The following is a 17,409-nucleotide window of genomic DNA, read 5'->3' as shown; positions in this document are numbered from 1 at the left end:
TGCTTCTGGAGAAAAAGTCTTGTAGAACCCCTTTAACTTCTGGACTTCCCACTGAATTCACTGTTTTCTTCTGTCACAGATGTTGAAAAAGATGGAACAAGCCAAGAAAAAGGCAGAAGCTGTGGTTAACACGATTGACATTTCAGAGCGAGAGAAAGCGGCTCAGCTGCGCAGGTAACTCGCCGTTTCCCATACACTCCTACATTTTGAGATTTTGCTGTGTGAGATTGTAAGAAATGGCTGCTTTCTCTCATCAGGTCAGGTCCATGGGCTGGCCCTAGTAATGCAGCCTGATCCATTTGGGAGGAGGATAAAACTTCATTAAAGGGAACCTGTCGCCGGGATTTTGTGTATAGAGCTGAGGACATGGGTTGCTAGATGGCCGCTAGCACATCCACAATACCCAGTCCCCATAGCTCTGTGTGCTTTTATTGTGTAAAAAAAAACGATTTTATACATATGCAAATTACCCTGAGATGAGTCCTGCATGTGAGATGAGTCAGGGACAGGACTCCTCTCTGGGTAATTTGCATATGTATCAAATCGTTTTTTTTTACACAATAAAAGCACACGGAGCTATGGGGACTGGGTATTGAGGATGTGCTAGCGGCCACCTAGCAACCCATGTCCTCAGCTCTATACACAAAATCCCAGTGACAGGTTCCCTTTAACAGACATGGACAAGAGTGGTGCTGTCTCTAGGAAAAAGCAGCCATGTTTTTCAAAACGCCTCTTATTTTCTCTTTGGTCCTATATAAAGAGAGAATCTGGCATTATCATTATATAAGGGAATCACTCCCTGGCCTGAAGTATTCTTTAAAGTTGAATTGTCCAAGTTAGAGCTTCTGCTTACATGTAAACCATGACCAATGCTACAGTACCTGCTCTTTTGTGTGAAGCTCCTGCATTATGCCATCAGCTGTGACAGTCCAATCCAGAACTGTTACAGGGAACTGTGTACAACTCTTAAAGAAGGGGTTCTGCACTTTGTTTAAAGTGATGATCTATCCTCAGGATAGTGACATCATGACTAGTATCACTGGCCTGGGCAGGGCTAAGCTCCATTCAGGTGAACAGAGCTTAGCCCCACCCAGGCCAGTGATAGTCGTGACGTCACTGGGCCGGCGGTAAGCAGTGAGAAGGCCGCGGCGCTGCTGGAGCGCCCCTGCCGATCAAAAGCTGATGATCTATCCAGAGGAAAGATCATCACTTTAAACAAAGTGCAGAATCCCTTTAAACACAGCACTCATATTGAATTCCATGTCCTGGAATGCAGAAGATTCTGTGTTGCACATGGTTGTAGGGAAACCTTGGTGTCACAGGGACTCCTTGGGCAGAGGAAGCATGCAGAAAAGACATAATCAATCAAATAATTCATTCTTCGCATATTTGTGTAAACAGATCACTAGTAACCATGATCTAATGGGCTGTATCCATTTTCTGTGATCTGTGTATGTGCAGTGCAATGAACACATGCCCTAAGGCAGTGATAGGCATACTGCGGCTCTCCAGCTGTTGCAGAACTACAACTCCCAGCATGCAAAGACTGCCTACAGCTTTCAGCTAACAGCAGGGCATGGTGGAAGTTGTAGTTTTGCAACAGCTGAAGGGCCGCAGTTTGCCTATCACTGCCCTAAGGCATGATGGGACAGCAGTCACATGACAAACCAGGATGTACTATTCAAGCATTGGAGATGAGCGAAAACTGCAAATTGAGATAAATTTGAAAAAAGACAAACCATCCAAGGAGGAATGAGAGACCGTTAATGGCACAACCCGTGCTTTTATGCCTTGTGTATGTTTGTTTGCTAAGGTGCCATTTTTCTGTGTCTCCGTTTGACTCCTTGCTATCCCGTATCTTTTCAGTGTATATAAAAAGGCAGGTATCGGAAAGGAGAAACGTCAATTGACCTATGTAGTGGCCAAGAAAGGTGGTGGAAAGAAAATGCGCCGCCCAGCTGGAGTCAAAGGCCAGTTTAAAGTGGTGGATGGCAGGATGAAGAAGGACATGAGAGGACAGCAGAGGAAGAGATGAGGAGTTACAGATGCCTACATTTCTTATCATGTGCTGATGGTAGAACTGGAGTCTGCACATTCCCGTCATCACTCATGAGGCCTCCATCTGGTGTAGTCAGGCTGTTCTGCTCCCAGTGTAGGTCTGGACATCGTCAATTGCTTGTATAATATCATAAATTTTAATAATAGAACAACTACTCTGTGGTGCTTCTTCTATGGTGAACCTACACATGGTGCTTGTTAGGGCTGCAGTAAATGAGTATTTGAGAAGTATTCTACCGATTATTTTTACGATTAATCGAATACTCTAATAAGAAAAAATGAATTAATAGACTGTTTTTCTTTATAAAAACTCATCAAACCCCCTGCCATCAGTCCCCAACACCCTTTGTTCCACCCTGTGCGATTAGCCCATGTGCATCAGTTCCCCGCCAGTGCCATCAGCTCCGTTCCCCCTTGTGCTGTGTATAATCCGCTATAGGCAGTGGACTTGTGGATTACCCTTCATACGGGGGGGTGTATACGAGGTCAGGGCAGAGTACACAGGGGACACAGTACATCCTGGTAATATGCACTCCTGGTTCCGTCTATTTCCGGTCCACCGATATCCTGGCCTTACCTGATGGTCTGCGCTGGAAGTTGCTGTGACTCGGCCTCTGCTGCCCGGTAACAGTCTCCAGTCGATGAGCGTGCGTGCGCCGACTGCCAGAACTGCGCGTGCACTCACAAGTCACATGATAGTGCCTGAGGAGCGCCTGTATCGGTTGTCTGAACTCCATGCACAGAAAGGTCACGTGGGTTTGAAGCCGACTCCAGGTATAGAAACATGGGAAATATATGATGGCATGTACTATGAGGCGCATGGCCCTAGATTGAGGCTTCCAATATCACATGACACTATGATGTCAGAAGGTCCTTACAGCAGATGGAGTTTACTGCTGTATCTAATCCTTTCCTGTCTTGCGGGCCAGCGGGAGACCACGGAGCGGGAGTAATAGCAAGCACTTCACTCCCGCTCCATGGTCACATGACACAAACGAATCCTCGATGCAAAAAAATTGCATAGGTTTATTTGTGTCGAATTACTCAATTTAATCGAGTACTCGTTGCAACCCTAGTGACTGTATATATCGATTAATGGGCAAGATTATGATAATGGCACATGGAGCTCAAGGCACAGCCTTTAAGAGACTATCTGGTCCTTACTTGGAGACAGCAGATGTATTGGTGTAGTTCTTCTCTTCATGACGTCGTCTCTTAGTAGGGACTGGGCTACCAAGTGATAGATTACCCTCTGCATAGTCTGAGGATCTCCTAGTAGCGCTCTGTTTCCTTAGGTACAGCATCTCAAAAACCACAGTTGCTTCAGCGCGTCCTAACACAGCTGCTACAGACTTCTACTTGATGGTCTAATTTGTATCTGAATACCATTGCAGCACAACAAGTTGTATAACATTGTTACTCTAACCATCCCATGTAATCATACTCTTAATTTTATTTTCCACTTTACAATTATAAGGCTAGTTTCACACTAGCATTGGGGAGATCCAGCAGGGAATAGCCTGTCGAGTCTCTCTGTATCCAGCGTTGCCGGAAGCTACATGTATGCCGTTCAGGCACATTAATTATAACGGGGACTAGCGGAGATCTGGCCGCAACCTGTCAAATATGCAGAGAATTGGCCAGATAAATACCGCTGCGCGCAATGGTGAGACTGCTTTCCCAGCCCAGTTGCGCTTTTTGGCAGCAATGTGCGACTCTTTCTGCTGTTGACTCCTGAGCTTTCTTTGAGGGTCTCATGTTTGGTCCATTATAATCTGTGGATGACCGCTCATGTCTATTGAGCAGCCACTTTAATCAAATACACTAAAATATGCACCAACCAAAAAATATTTACGTAAATATTAAGTGTGCATAAACCGTGCCTAAAATATGCATATCAGTATAAAAATGAGAAAATGTTTGCACAAAGAAGGAAGCCACTCAACATTGATATTAGAACACACCAACAGATTTTTACAATATTGGAGCGAAAGGAGGTTTGTTGGAGAAAACTGTACTATAGAACCATGCTGGGTTGCGTCTAGCCTGGGTGCAAGATGAGATACAGTTGGGCATGGAGGCATACAGGTTATGTATGGTATCCCGCAGCAGGGCCTGTAGATCCTGCACACTCGTAGGTTGCTGAAGCTGGGGTCCCAGCTGAGCCCATAAATTCTTGATTGGCAATAAATGTGGTGACCAGGCAAGCCAAGGAAGTGTAATTTGGTGAAGACATTCCTGGGAAATCTTTAGCTATGTGTAGCGGGCATTATCCTTCTGAAAAATGCCAGCTGGAAATCCTGCCATGAGAGGCAAAACGTGTCCTCACGATGTTTTACAAATATCGCTGAGCTGTTAATGTCCCTTGTATGACCTACTGTTGTATGCGACGGCGTCTCAGATCATCACACCAGCAGTTGGAGTAGTGTCGCTCCGCAGGAAAGGCAGAATTGTAGCACTCATCATGAGCCATACTGAAGCCTGACCATCGTCAAATCCAAAACAACCCGGATTCATAATTTCTTTTTTTTTTTGGCACCATATAATCTTTATTAAAGAGGTACAAGACCCAAACATAAATTCTAGTGAACATAAGCATCAGTGCACCAAAAACACATAACTGAATACACAACAGGTTACATATAAAACACTTGCCCTTCTGCTCTTCTATTAAGGGGATTTCTTAAACCGTGCCCGGCCCCCTGATCATTGGATCTTGGAGAGACCCTTTTATGTCTACAATCTATAAGTGTTAAAAAACATATATACCCGTATTTTTCGGCCCAAAAAATATTTCTCATTACTCCTCAGGTCAGACCTCAGCTCACAGCCGCAATCAGATCCCCAATGTTAATAAGACCTCAGATAAGAGCCCAATATAAAGAAGACCCCCAATCAGCCCTCAGATGAGAGCCATATGCTAATCAGCCCTCAGCCATATATAATGCAGCCCCCAGGCTCAGATCACAAAATAAATAAAGCACTTACCTCCTGCTTCTGGATGCCGCCGCACCTCACCGCCCGCAATCTTCCTTCTCCGTCACGCTGTGCGCAGCCTTCACAACCGGTACTAATGAGCGCTTCCATAATGGAAGTGCTCATTAGTATTCGCCCCATAAGACGCCGGGGGGAGTGCGTCTTATAGGGCGAAAAATGCGGTACATATTACGGTATACAAACTACCACTTATGAGATTACATACAAAACAAAGGAAAAGCTGGTGGAGAATTACGTATTACAATTAGGCGGTATAGTTTACCAACTAAATGAAAATCTTTATATACTGATATTAAAGCAGATAGATCTTATCAGAAACTGAATATATAATGAGAGGGGCTGTCAGAATTATACCAGTACATGGTATAGGAAAGTGCCTGTTCCTTCTTACACCACTGAGGTTGGAGAGAGGCTCTGCCTTTTTCTTCTGCAGGTTTCCTGTCGACTTTTATTGATATGCAAATGAGTCCTGAATGTGCCCAGAGGGGCGTTTTGTTCTTCTTAGAGAGCCCAGTACCGCCCCTCTTACAGTGCCCAGCCCGCCTTCCTTGCGACTGTCTAACCGCCCCCAGCCTGCCACAGCCTCTCCTCCCCCTCCCTCATGGCCGAACGAACTCTCGCACAGGCGCAGTACCCACTGAGGGCTGCGCCTGTGCGATCTGCAGGAGACTGAGGGCAGGAGCTTCATCCTCGTCACTGGGCATGCGCCGAGCCCAGTGACGTCCGATGCTCGCTCTTCCCTGCTGACTGAGGGAAGAGCGAGCATCGGACGTCACTGGGCTCGGCGCATGCCCAGTGACGAGGATGAAGCTCCTGCCCTCAGTCTCCTGCAGATCGCACAGGCGCAGCCCTCAGTGGGTACTGCGCCTGTGCGAGAGTTCGTTCGGCCGTGAGGGAGGGGGAGGAGAGGCAGGAGAGGCTGTGGCAGGCTGGGGGCGGTTAGACAGTGCAAGGAAGGCGGGCTGGGCACTGTAAGAGGGGCGGTACTGGGCTCTCTAAGAAGAACAAAACGCCCCTCTGGGCACATTCAGGACTCATTTGCATATCAATAAAAGTCGTTTTTTGCAGAAACTGCTGGACGGATTACAAGATAGAAGAGCACAGCCTAATCAAGGTAAGCTGTGCTGCATGGCTGCTTTAAAATCGGATTTTGGGTTAGGGGAGGTGACAGAATCCCTTAAAGTGAAAACGAGATTTTTGTATAACTTACCAGTAAAATCTCTTTCTCGCTCTTTCCTTGGGGGACACAGAAGACCTTGGGTATAGCTCATCTCCCTAGGAGGCGTGACACTAAGTGAAAACTGTTAAGCCCCTCCTCCACAGCTATACCCTCAGCCTGGAGAGAGAGACTGCCAGTTGCGTGTCCAAGTAGTGAAAAAAAGGCAAAGTCCAAAAGTGGAACCAACAAGCCAACTACCCAAAGGGTAAAACAACTCGGAAACCGTGCCAAGAAAAACAAAGAATGGGTGGGTGCTGTGTCCCCCAAGGAAAGAGCGAGAAAGAGATTTTACTGGTAAGTTATACAAAAATCTCGTTTTCTCGCCCAGTTTCCTTGGGGGACACAGAAGACCTTGGGACGTTCAATAGCAGTCCAAGAGGGGAGGGACCACAGCACCAAGGCGAAGCACCCGAAGGCATCAAAAAACCGCCGCCTGCCGACCAGGCGGCCCAAGGCAGCATACGCCGAAGCCCGAGTATGCACCCTGCAGAACTCGGTAAGGTGTGCAAGGAAGACCAGTGACCGCCTTGCACAAATGCATGGCCGAAGCCTAATGTCTCCGGCCCAGGAGGAACCGACAGCTCTGGTGAAATGAACGGCGACACCAAAAGCAGAACCCTGCCCTTGGTGCGGCAACCACAGCAAAAGCCACTCCGAGAAAGCGGAGGAAAGCCACCCTGGAGGCCATCCACCCTTTGCGCGGACCTCCTGGAAACCCAAGAGACCAAACGTCGACAAGAGTCGGAGATCCCCAAGGAAAAACTGCAAGGCCCAAACAACGTCCAAAACGGTGAAGTGTCCGTTCCCGGGGGTGAGAAGGGGAGGACGACTGCCTTGATGAAAGGAAAGACGAACACCACCTTCAGAAGGAAGGAAGAGACAGAATGGAGAACAGCCCTGTCCTGGGGAAAGACAGAAGGCTCGGAACAAGAAGGGCCGCCACTCAGGCACCCGTCATAGACACGATGACTACAGAAACACAACCGTACAGGACAGAAGGAGTAGAGAGAACTGCTGTAACGGTTCCAAGGGAAAGATTGGAGCGCCAAGAGCCCAGTATGTAGTTCCCAGGGCGGTACCGGAGGGCAGTACAAAAGGAAACCAAGAGCCGCTCCACGGAAGAAGGTCCTGACAGGCTCAGAGGGGCGGGGAACGCTGAAAGAGGAAGGACAGCGCAGACACTGATACTTCAAGCAACAGAGTCCCAGTCCCAGGTCCAGGCCGGACTGGAGAAAGACAGAACCATGGAGAGAGAAAGGCAGAGTGGGGGAACGCCCAGCTTCCCACAGAACCCCAAGGAAAGCCCTAATTCCTACCACAGATCCTGGACGAAAACACGGCCAGGAGTGACACTAGCGAGCCCACAATAGTCGCCTGGGCAAGCGGGCGAAAACCCAATGAACAGGCGCAGACCAGTAACCCGGGCAGAACGGTCGTAGAACTGGTCCCGTCGGCCCCGAACAAAGGTGTTCCGTATCCACCGGAGTGGGGGAGCAGAAGGACAGACAGACAGGGACCAAAGGGTCCGTCCAGCAACCGCCAGATGCCAGTACAAGACAGGCTAAAGCCCAAGCCGATGTAGCCATCACAGGAAGACGGACTACAGTCCCGGTGTGGGGGATCTAAAGACAATCTTGACTAAATGGTAGTCCTCCCAAGTTACCGAGAAGGTAAGTCCATAGCAGAAACGTTGCCTAGAATGGAAAAAACGCAATCTGCACCCAGCGGGAGGACAGAACGCGGTAGACCCGGTAAATAGGCACACAGCAAGTACAGCCAGTTTGAACAAGGGGGACAGTACGAGGCCAAAAGGAACACCAGAACCATCAACATGAACAACCATGCTCTCCCCAGAGGGGAGGGCAGTGAAGGAACAGCCTCTGAAGCGTGGCCGGAACAGAAGCCACATTCGGAGTGATCCGTACCGAGTGGGAGCCAAACAGAGACGGCGAGAAAAGGCAGTCGAGAAAAAGGCCGGCATAACACCCTCCAAACGAAAGGAGGAGTGGGTAACAGAGAAGCCATAGGACAGCTCAAAGGCAGAACCCCGCTACACTGAGACGCCCGGTTCACCGCCTCGCAGAAGGCGAATACCCTGAAGAACCCAAGGTGGAGGTCCTCCGGACCTGGGTAAGCGAGCACCCAAGAGAAGTTGGATGACCTTCCCAAGAAGAGTGGCCGAACCTGGTAGCAGAGCAGACTGAACGCCGAGGGCGCCAACCGGAAAGAATCATACCACACCGCACTCGAAGAGGAGGAAATAGTAGTAGGTGAGGGGACTGTAGTCCCGCCAGAGCCAACATAGAATGCGACGGGCGCTGCAGACAGCACTCTCGACCATGTAACCACTAGCGCAGGGAAACAATGCCACGGGAGGACGAATGGGTACGTATCTAGGAACCACGAACACTCCCCGGGCGGAAGGGCCAACGAAATGAATGAGCACCACCCAGCTCGGTGCAGTAGCGAGCAGGTAGAGCCCGTTTACTTATATATATAAAAGGTATTCATTTGTTGTTCATTGGACAACACCTGAGGCTCACACAGGTGGACAGAATGATCTCTGTAGAGAATAATGCAAGTCTTGCTGCAACCACCGACTCCCAAGATAATAAATATGTCGCAGGAGGAAAGGAGGCATACGTACGAGTAGCCCCGTAAGCAGTGAGGCCAACCCACCTACGGAACGAGAAGGCATACGCGGCCCGAACAACGCACGAGAGCGTCCGCTCACTGCAAAAATATCACTCAGCGAAGAGGGCCAGCCACAGAGCGCCACAGAATCTACGGAAGTGCAAAGTGCAAACTGAAAAAGAGTTATGCACAAGACTAGTATTTTATGCGATGGAACGCAAACTGACCGCCCCGAAAGGGGGGAAATGTACCTGGCAAACTGTAGTCTGTAAGAGTGCAAAGGCCCGCCCCAAAAAGGGGGGTGATGCCCAAGGTCGTACCTACGTCAGAGAAGTAGGGCGTACCATACTTCGCCCAGAAGGGCGCCATGCACATAGCCACACAGTATCCAGCAGGAAGTCCACCTAGTGAAAGGGGGACATGCACAGGGCTATCCTAGCATTAAGTGAGTGTGCAACAATCCACCCAACACCGAAATTTCGTGAGAGTGTAACAACTCCGCTAATAAAGGGAAACATGTGCAAGTCCAACACAGCACATACAAGAACAGCCTTGAACCTCGTGAGCGTGCAAATTTCCGCCCAGGAATGAGGGGTGGTCACGCACAAGGCCAGCACCGTATACAATGGGAGCGTAAACGTTCCACCCATGTTAGAGGGCCATGCTCAAGGCCAGCAACGTATCCGGTGAGAGTGTAGTATGCCGCCCAGAAAAAAGTGGGGGGGGGTCATGCACATGGCCAGCATCGCATCCAGGGAGAGTGCGAGCAGTCGGTGAGGATGTGTGTATGTCACCTGAAGGAGGCATGCCCATGGCCGGCAGCGAAACCAGTGAGAGTGCGTACACCGCCCACGGAAGAGTGGTCATGCATACGGCCGGCAGCGGATCCAGTGAGAGTGCAAGCACCCCGCCACGTATGGGGTTCATGCACATGGCCAACAACGTACCGGTTAGAGAACAACCACCGACCGAGGGAGTGTATGTATGCCGCCACAGGGAAGGAGGCATGCCCAAGGCCGGCAACGAATCCAATGAGAGCGCATCGTACCGCCTATGGAAAAGCGGTCATGCACATGGCTGGCAGTGAATCCAGTGAGAGTGCCGAATGCCGTCCACGGAAGGGAGCCATGCCTATGGGCGTCAGCGACGCACAAGTGTAGCGTTCCGCCTATGGAAGGGGGTCACGCACATGGTCAGCAGCGAATCCAGTGAGAGTGCAGCGTTCCACCTATGGAAGGGGGTCGTGCACATGGCCAGCACCGTATCCGGTGAGTGCAGTATTCCGCTTAAGAATGATGGGGGTCATGCACATCATCGGCAACGAAACCAGTGAGAGTGCAGCGTCCCACTTGTGGAAGGGGGCCGTGCACATGGCCAGCACCGTATCCGGAGAAACTGCCGTAGTCTGCCAATGAAGAGGGGTTCATGCACAAGGCCAACCCGCAGCCAGGGAGAGTGCAGTATCCCGCCGAGGAGGGGGGTCCTGCACATGGCAGGCGTCATAACTGGAGAGGGTGACGAATCCTGCCTACAGAAAGGGCCGCATGCACTTGACCAGCGCCGTATCGCGGAGGAGGGCAAGAAAAACGCCTAGAAGGGGAAAATGACCCTGGCAGCGCCGCAGCCGGGGAGCGCGACATGCCGCCTATGGAAGGGGGGCATGTATACAGGCAGCACTACTGAGATCAGGCTGCAGCGTCCTGCGCAGCCCACAAGGTATATATAATAGATAAATAAATAATATATATATATATATATATATATATATATATATTTTTTTTTATTTATTTTTTTATTTATTTATTTATTTATTTATTTATTTATTTTTTATAACAGCCTCACTGAGGCAGAAAGGTGAGCCACCTATAGGGGCACAGAATCCCTGAGAAGCAGGGAAAAAAAGGGGGGGGGCAGCCACACAGGCCCATCTGAAGCCGGCCTGTACCCAAAGGGTTAACAGGGATCCGGCCTGGGGGGCGGCGCTGCGATCCCCTGGGGGCGGGGGAACCTCCAGGCGCGAAGAATTCGCGCCTGGAGAAGTTCCAGCCCCCTCCAACAGAGGCCGGAATTCTGCGGCCTAGCAGGCCGTGAAGCCGGGGCCTAAATTTGTAGCGGCGCCCGGCTGACCGGGGCCGCACAGTATTCAAATACCGGCCGGGCCTACGGAGCGGCGCCTGCACATACCGGCCGCGGATGCCCACCCCGCGGGCCGGAAGAGCCGGGGACCCTGATTTCGCTGCGCCCGGCCGACCGGAATGTTCCGACGGTCGGCCGGGGGCTTGAAGCATGGCGCTCATTTGCAGGCCGCGGGTGTCCACCCCGCTGCCCGGAAGCGAGGACCCTGCGCCCGGCAGCCATTTCACTGCACCATATGGCCGGCAGCCACAACCACCTTGCCCCTGGACCGGTGCCCATGAGGGTAGAGGAGGGTCAGGGGCAGCAAGGCGCGGGCCCCCTGGCCCTGAAGCAGTGGCCGGTAAGAGAGGGAGACCTGAGACCGGGTGCCAGTGAGGGTGGGAAGCCTGCATAAACCCTCCGTCAGGGGCAGCTAGGTGCGGACCTCTGCAGCTCCCTAGGCATCCTTCTTGCAGAGAGAAGGTGCTAATGTCCTATGGAGACCAGGAGAGAGGGAGCAGAATGTCGCCCTGCGGCAGCCCAGGGGCCAGCCTAGTCTAGCAGGGACAGAAGGGTCCAGAGGCCCAGTATGGGGGTCAGGCACGCAGGAGACCGGGGTGGGGTGAGGGGGGGGGGACGTAGGGCTGGAGAAGCCAATCTCTCACCATAGCCGTCTTCACCCTCGGTCTGTTCCAGCAGGGTCGCCCCTTCAGCTACTGGCACCGTAGTGGCAGGACGCTGGAAGAGGGACTTGGCGTGCGGGCGACCCTTACGCTGGCGGGATGCAGGGGAGCTAGGCTGCCCTGGTCCACCTTGTCTTCTGTGGGGGAGGCAGCAGTGCGGATGCCGGCACTGGCGCAGCTCAACCCCGGGAGAAACAGAGAGGTCTAGTGCGTCTCTGTTGTCCCTGATGATCTGAAGAAAAAGAAAAGAAAAAAGTAAAAAATCAAAACTAAAACTAAACAGGAGAAAACAGCCCTGCAGTAGCAGGGAGTGTCTTGCCTCCTTGGACACTAAGCAAAAACTGGCAGTCTCTCTCTCCAGGCTGAGGGTATAGCTGTGGAGGAGGGGCTTAACAGTTTTCACTTAGTGTCACGCCTCCTAGGGAGATGAGCTATACCCAAGGTCTTCTGTGTCCCCCAAGGAAACTGGGCGAGAAATAGTAATACCCAGATATTCCAGTGAGTCGGAGATCATCAGATTGCTAAATGTGGAGTCCAGGCAGGCCAAGGAAGTGTTGTACAGTACATACTATACAAACTACCATTTATGATATTACAAATCGAAGGAAAAGCTGGTGCAGAATCGCGTATTACAACTAGACGGTATAGTTTACCAACAAAATGAAAATCAGTTGTTTGAATCTTTATATACTGATAATAAAGTAGATACTACATCACGCACTTGCGCCACCTGCTTCATTCATAAAGTAGGCGGAGCAGGTGCGTGATGTAGTGAGTTACGCTGCTGCCCGCCCGGCCTGCTACGAAGTTAGTAGTAAGTAGTACATGCGCTGGATTTCAGAGGATTTAAAGGGAACCTGTCATGTGGATATTTGATTATAATCTAACTAATTATATACAATCATTAACTTCTAAAAAAGTGCCTTAGATGTTTACTGGTGTGACAGATGGTTACCTCATAATATACACACAAAGATGCCACATGCCGCATGCTAATGAGCTGATTTGAGTCCAGCGTGATGTCATTGAGTCCAGCGTATATTTAATTAACAGCTATAGCCACTCCCCTGCCCACCTGCTGCTGATTCCTATGGAAACAAACTGTCATTCAGCAGCAGGTGGGCGGGGAGAGTCAGGAGCTCATGAATATTCAGGACTCATCATTATCAGCTGGAGCTTTTCAATACAAATTTTTGCTTAGAGAATCAGTCACTTATTTATGTTGCCCTTAGTTAGGACACCATAAAACTGGTGACAGGTTCCCTTTAAATAGTTTAACAATACCTACAGGTTAAACATGATTATACTGCAGTGAGCGGGGCCCGGTGTACTAGAATACAGTGACTGCATCGGGCCCCGCTGCCATTACAGATCCAGACGCCGGCCCCCAGCCCCCAGCCCCTTCTTTCAGCCGATACACCCGACGTTCACAGCATTCACCCCATAATACGCACTGCTGTTTTTTTTTTTTTGGGGGGGGGGGGGGGGCATCTTATAAGGCGAAAAATACGGTAAATCATATCAGAAACTGAATATATAATGAAAGGGGTTGTCAGAAAATGCCTGTTCCTTCTTACAACTTCCATTCTTAGTATACAAGACTTCAGCAGTGAAGTGGAGGTGTTAGATCCAAAAGATCCACTGAACCCAGGATATCAATATTTATAATCCAATAGTCAAAAGACTAATAATTCCTGTTTGAGGTCTATTTTAAAACGTAACCTTTAATATTTCTTATTTATTATTGACATACATAACACATAATTCAAAAAAAGAAAAGAACTCTGTTGAGAGTACTTTAAAAATATATATGAGGGGGATAGTGTATACGGGGTAATTTTGTGACACTGTGTCACTATATTACAGTTGTATCTTTTTATGAATGACGTTTCTTGAATATAGTATATATATATCAGTAGTTTGCCACTGGCATATCCTCACTTCTGATATCTACTGATGTTATTTTCCACCAGGTTACAAACTATCATTCCTTTGATACAGTGATTGTGCTGTTCCAGCGTATCGTTTGTGGTAATTAGGAGCCCACTCTGTTGTTAGGTATCCTATTCACTGCCAGCACAGTCAACTATATCTACACCACCCTCGTATAGCTAATCTGAAGCGCTCTGTGTCTGCAGATCACCGCACTACAGAAACACTATCCCCAACATATTCTTAAAAGATTTCACAATGCAGCTCCCCCGACATGTTTCACCGCACACGGCGGCTTCTTCAGGGGAATGGAGCTACAGGCAACACGAGCGTTTGCTATGCATGATACTTTATAGTCCTAGGGTGGGTCATCAGATATTATCAACCACTCAGGACCTACGTATTCGTGTTGCCGGCGTCATTAGGGCCAATCACCGCTTTGTCTCTCCTTTATGATGTCATCCGACAAGGTCAAGGCCCGGGACAGACCTATGCGCATGCGCAGATACTTTGTAATCGGCTTGTCTGGTTTCTAGTCTATCACTGATCATGCGCCAGAACTTAATGAATTGAAGCCGCTCTTTGCGCATGCGCCGGGACTTTGATTTTATCGTTTGAGTTAACGTTGCAGGTATGTTAGAGAATTTGAAGCAGGGAGTCCACTCAGGACTACAGCATACTGGGACATCAGAGATACAATAGTGCCCGCTACCAGATCAGGCACAATTGAAATCCCAATCCCACAGGACGTTTTATATTCCTTTAGATCAATATATAAGGGAGAAATATATAAGGGTAGGATTGACAGCTCTAGATGTCCCATATTTTTCTGCTGGACTGCCTATGGCCTTAGTGATATTATAGTCATTATACTTCTCAATGGCCATCATCGCCAAAAATTTACCTGCAACGGTACATCTCTCTATTCTTGTAACGTTGATACGTATATTTCAGCCCCTGAAAATGGTCTATCCTAGACCTCTTACGGCGGATATATATGCCCACATTATTCTCAACTGCTATATCTCTCTTTGATATGTCTGTTTTCCATAGTTATTCATATATATTATTATTTATAACTGCAGGAGAGCTAAATTTGTATATAGTTTAAGATATATTCAAATATTAATTCTTTTAGCAATATTTACAACTTGGGAAGGGGAAGGAGGAAAGGGGGGGGGGGAGGGAAGGGGGGGAAAGAGGGGGGGAGGAGGGGAGGGAAGAGGGGGATGGGGGGAGGATGATATTTCAACATTTTTGTTTATATAAATGCTGTGAAGGAAAAGCCCTCATTGAGGCCATTAGGGCTCATTGTATTTAGTCTGTCTATCCACCGTGCTTCACACTGCAGGAGCTTTCTATCTAAATTACCACCTCTGGGGCCTAGGTGCAATTTTTCTAACCCCCAAAAACGCAATACTGATATTTTATTCTCATGTATATATTTTACATGTCTTGCGATTGGGGTGTCTTTACCTGTTTCGATAGCACTCAGATGACCGGAAATGCGACGTCTAAGCTCCTGCGTGGTCTTGCCTACGTATAACAGGGGGCAAGGGCATGAAGCTATATATATGACCCCCGTAGTTTTGCATGTAATCAGCTCTCTGATATTATATTCCTTCCCGTCTCCGGGGTTGGTGAATTTTTTGATACGGGGGATATATTTGCAAAATGAACAGTCTCCACATGGAGTTGAGCCACTATATTTTGCCCTCAATGAAGTCATTTCCGTTTCTCTTTCTTTTAGATGACTATGGACTAATTGGTCCTTCAGGTTGGGACCTCTCCTGTAAGTTACGCTTGGATGCAAGGTGAGTACTGATTTTAAGTCTCTATCTGTCTGGATAATATGCCAATATTTGTCTAGGATCCGACAAATCTCTTTATTATAGCCATCAAACGTACCGATACATCTAATGGTCTCATTCCTTTTTATAGGGGTCGATTTAAGTAAATCCCCTCTATCAGTGATCTTAGCCCTATTAAAGGCTTTTTTTAGGGGGGCTGTAGGATACCCCCTCTTTTTGAATCTCTCCCTTAGTTGTTTGCTTTCCTTCATGAAGGAGGCTTCATCTGAACAATTGCGCCGTGCCCTTAGATATTGGCCAGTGGGTATTCCCCTCTTCAGGGGTGCTGGGTGCCAACTGGACCAATGTAAATAGCTGTTAGTAGAGGTCGGTTTTCTGTGTATCTCTGTGTTCAGATGTCCATCCTCCATTATTTTAATTTTTAGATCTAAGAACACTATTTCCTTCTCCTGAAACTCATAGGTAAATTTCATTCCTATGCAATTGTCATTTAATGCTTGGGTGAACTCTTGAAAAAGTGATTTCTCGCCATCCCAGAGGATGAGTATGTCGTCAATATACCTGCCCCAAAATAAAATGTGGCAGGTATATGACGACATCCCATCCGTGAAAACTAAATTATCCTCCCACCACCCTAAAAAAAGATTTGCGTAAGTGGGTGCACATGACGTACCCATTGCGGTACCATTTATTTGTTGATATATTTTTCCCTGAAACAAAAAATAATTGTGCTCTAAAATAAATTCTAACATAGAGAGTACTAAGTGATTGTGCTGTGCAAAATTACTACTTTTAGTGCTCAGAAATTTATTCGTGGCTTTTATACCTAGTGGGTGTTGTATGTTGCTATATAACGATTCAACATCCAAGCTTGCTAGGACAGTATTTGGTGTTAGTATCATGTCATTGATTTTCAGGAGAAGGTCTTTAGTGTCCCTAATGTAAGACGGGAGGCTAGTAACAAAAGGTCTTAAAATTTGATCTACATATTCACTGATTCCTTGGGTTAGATTATCGTTACCAGACACGATAGGTCTACCTGGGACTGGTGTTTTGTCCTTATGCACCTTTGGGAGTGCGTAAAATGTGGGAATGGTGGGGTCTTTCCTAAAAAGATATTGAAATTCATCCTTTGTTATAAGGTCCCTATCTTTGGCATCAGAGAGAAGAGTTTTCAGTTCTGCCGTGTACCCTTTGGTGGGGTCATTAGAGAGGATTTTGTAAGTTTTTTTATCCTTTAATAATCTCTGTACCATCTCAATATAGTCATCACGATTTTGGATGACTATATTTCCCCCTTTATCACTAGGTTTATGGGGGGTACAGCAAATTGAATTAGGAGATAGTAGTAAAGAGGATAATGTCAAACAAATTATCAATCTGTCTAGATTTGCTATGACAACACCACAGAGGACCCTATTGAGTAGAGGCCTCACCTTTTCACCAGTGCCACAGAGTGACAAATTTCTGTGGGTTAAAGATATAAATCTTTTTGCGCGCAAACTGGCCCTACATAAAGTCCACAAACAGGCCGAGTGGGATGTAAGGAAAACCTTCGAAAATGAAAAGAGATGTGTTCAAGATCTTGAGGACCTCTTGAGAGAAAATGATGGTCAGATGGTCCCTTTAGACCCTCCCTTCTCCTCTTTAAAACCTAAATCTAAAACTACACCGTCCTTCTCACAATTTAAAGAAATTGACACTTTTGTCAATCTCGTTACACGAGATATAAAATCCCTCAAGATGAGAAAGGACCATATCGTATTGAATCTGAATCCTCAAGAAGTTTTAGCCCTGGAAGAATTGAAGAAAAATGAAGAAATCATAATTAAACCTAGTGATAAAGGGGGAAATATAGTCATCCAAAATCGTGATGACTATATTGAGATGGTACAGAGATTATTAAAGGATAAAAAAACTTACAAAATCCTCTCTAATGACCCCACCAAAGGGTACACGG

General features: G+C 47.9%; 1 protein-coding gene across 1 annotated transcript in view; it reads left to right on the top strand.

The window, feature by feature from the left end:
* FTSJ3 (FtsJ RNA 2'-O-methyltransferase 3) overlaps window positions 1–2,213 on the top strand; it is a 31,456-nt gene extending 29,243 nt beyond the window's left edge. Inside the window, exons 21-22 of the mRNA XM_044298351.1 lie at window positions 80–174; window positions 1,867–2,213. Of these exons, the coding sequence (XP_044154286.1) occupies window positions 80–174; window positions 1,867–2,035 (264 nt within the window). The 3' untranslated portion in view covers window positions 2,036–2,213. The remainder of the gene's footprint in view (window positions 1–79; window positions 175–1,866) is intronic.
* Window positions 2,214–17,409: the final 15,196 nt, after the last annotated feature.

This window comes from Bufo gargarizans, chromosome 6 (assembly GCF_014858855.1).
Source record: "Bufo gargarizans isolate SCDJY-AF-19 chromosome 6, ASM1485885v1, whole genome shotgun sequence".
In the NCBI taxonomy this organism is placed as follows: Eukaryota; Metazoa; Chordata; class Amphibia; order Anura; family Bufonidae; genus Bufo; species Bufo gargarizans.
The sequence above is the reverse complement of the archived record's forward strand: the minus strand, read 5'-3'. Positions and strand labels throughout refer to the sequence as shown.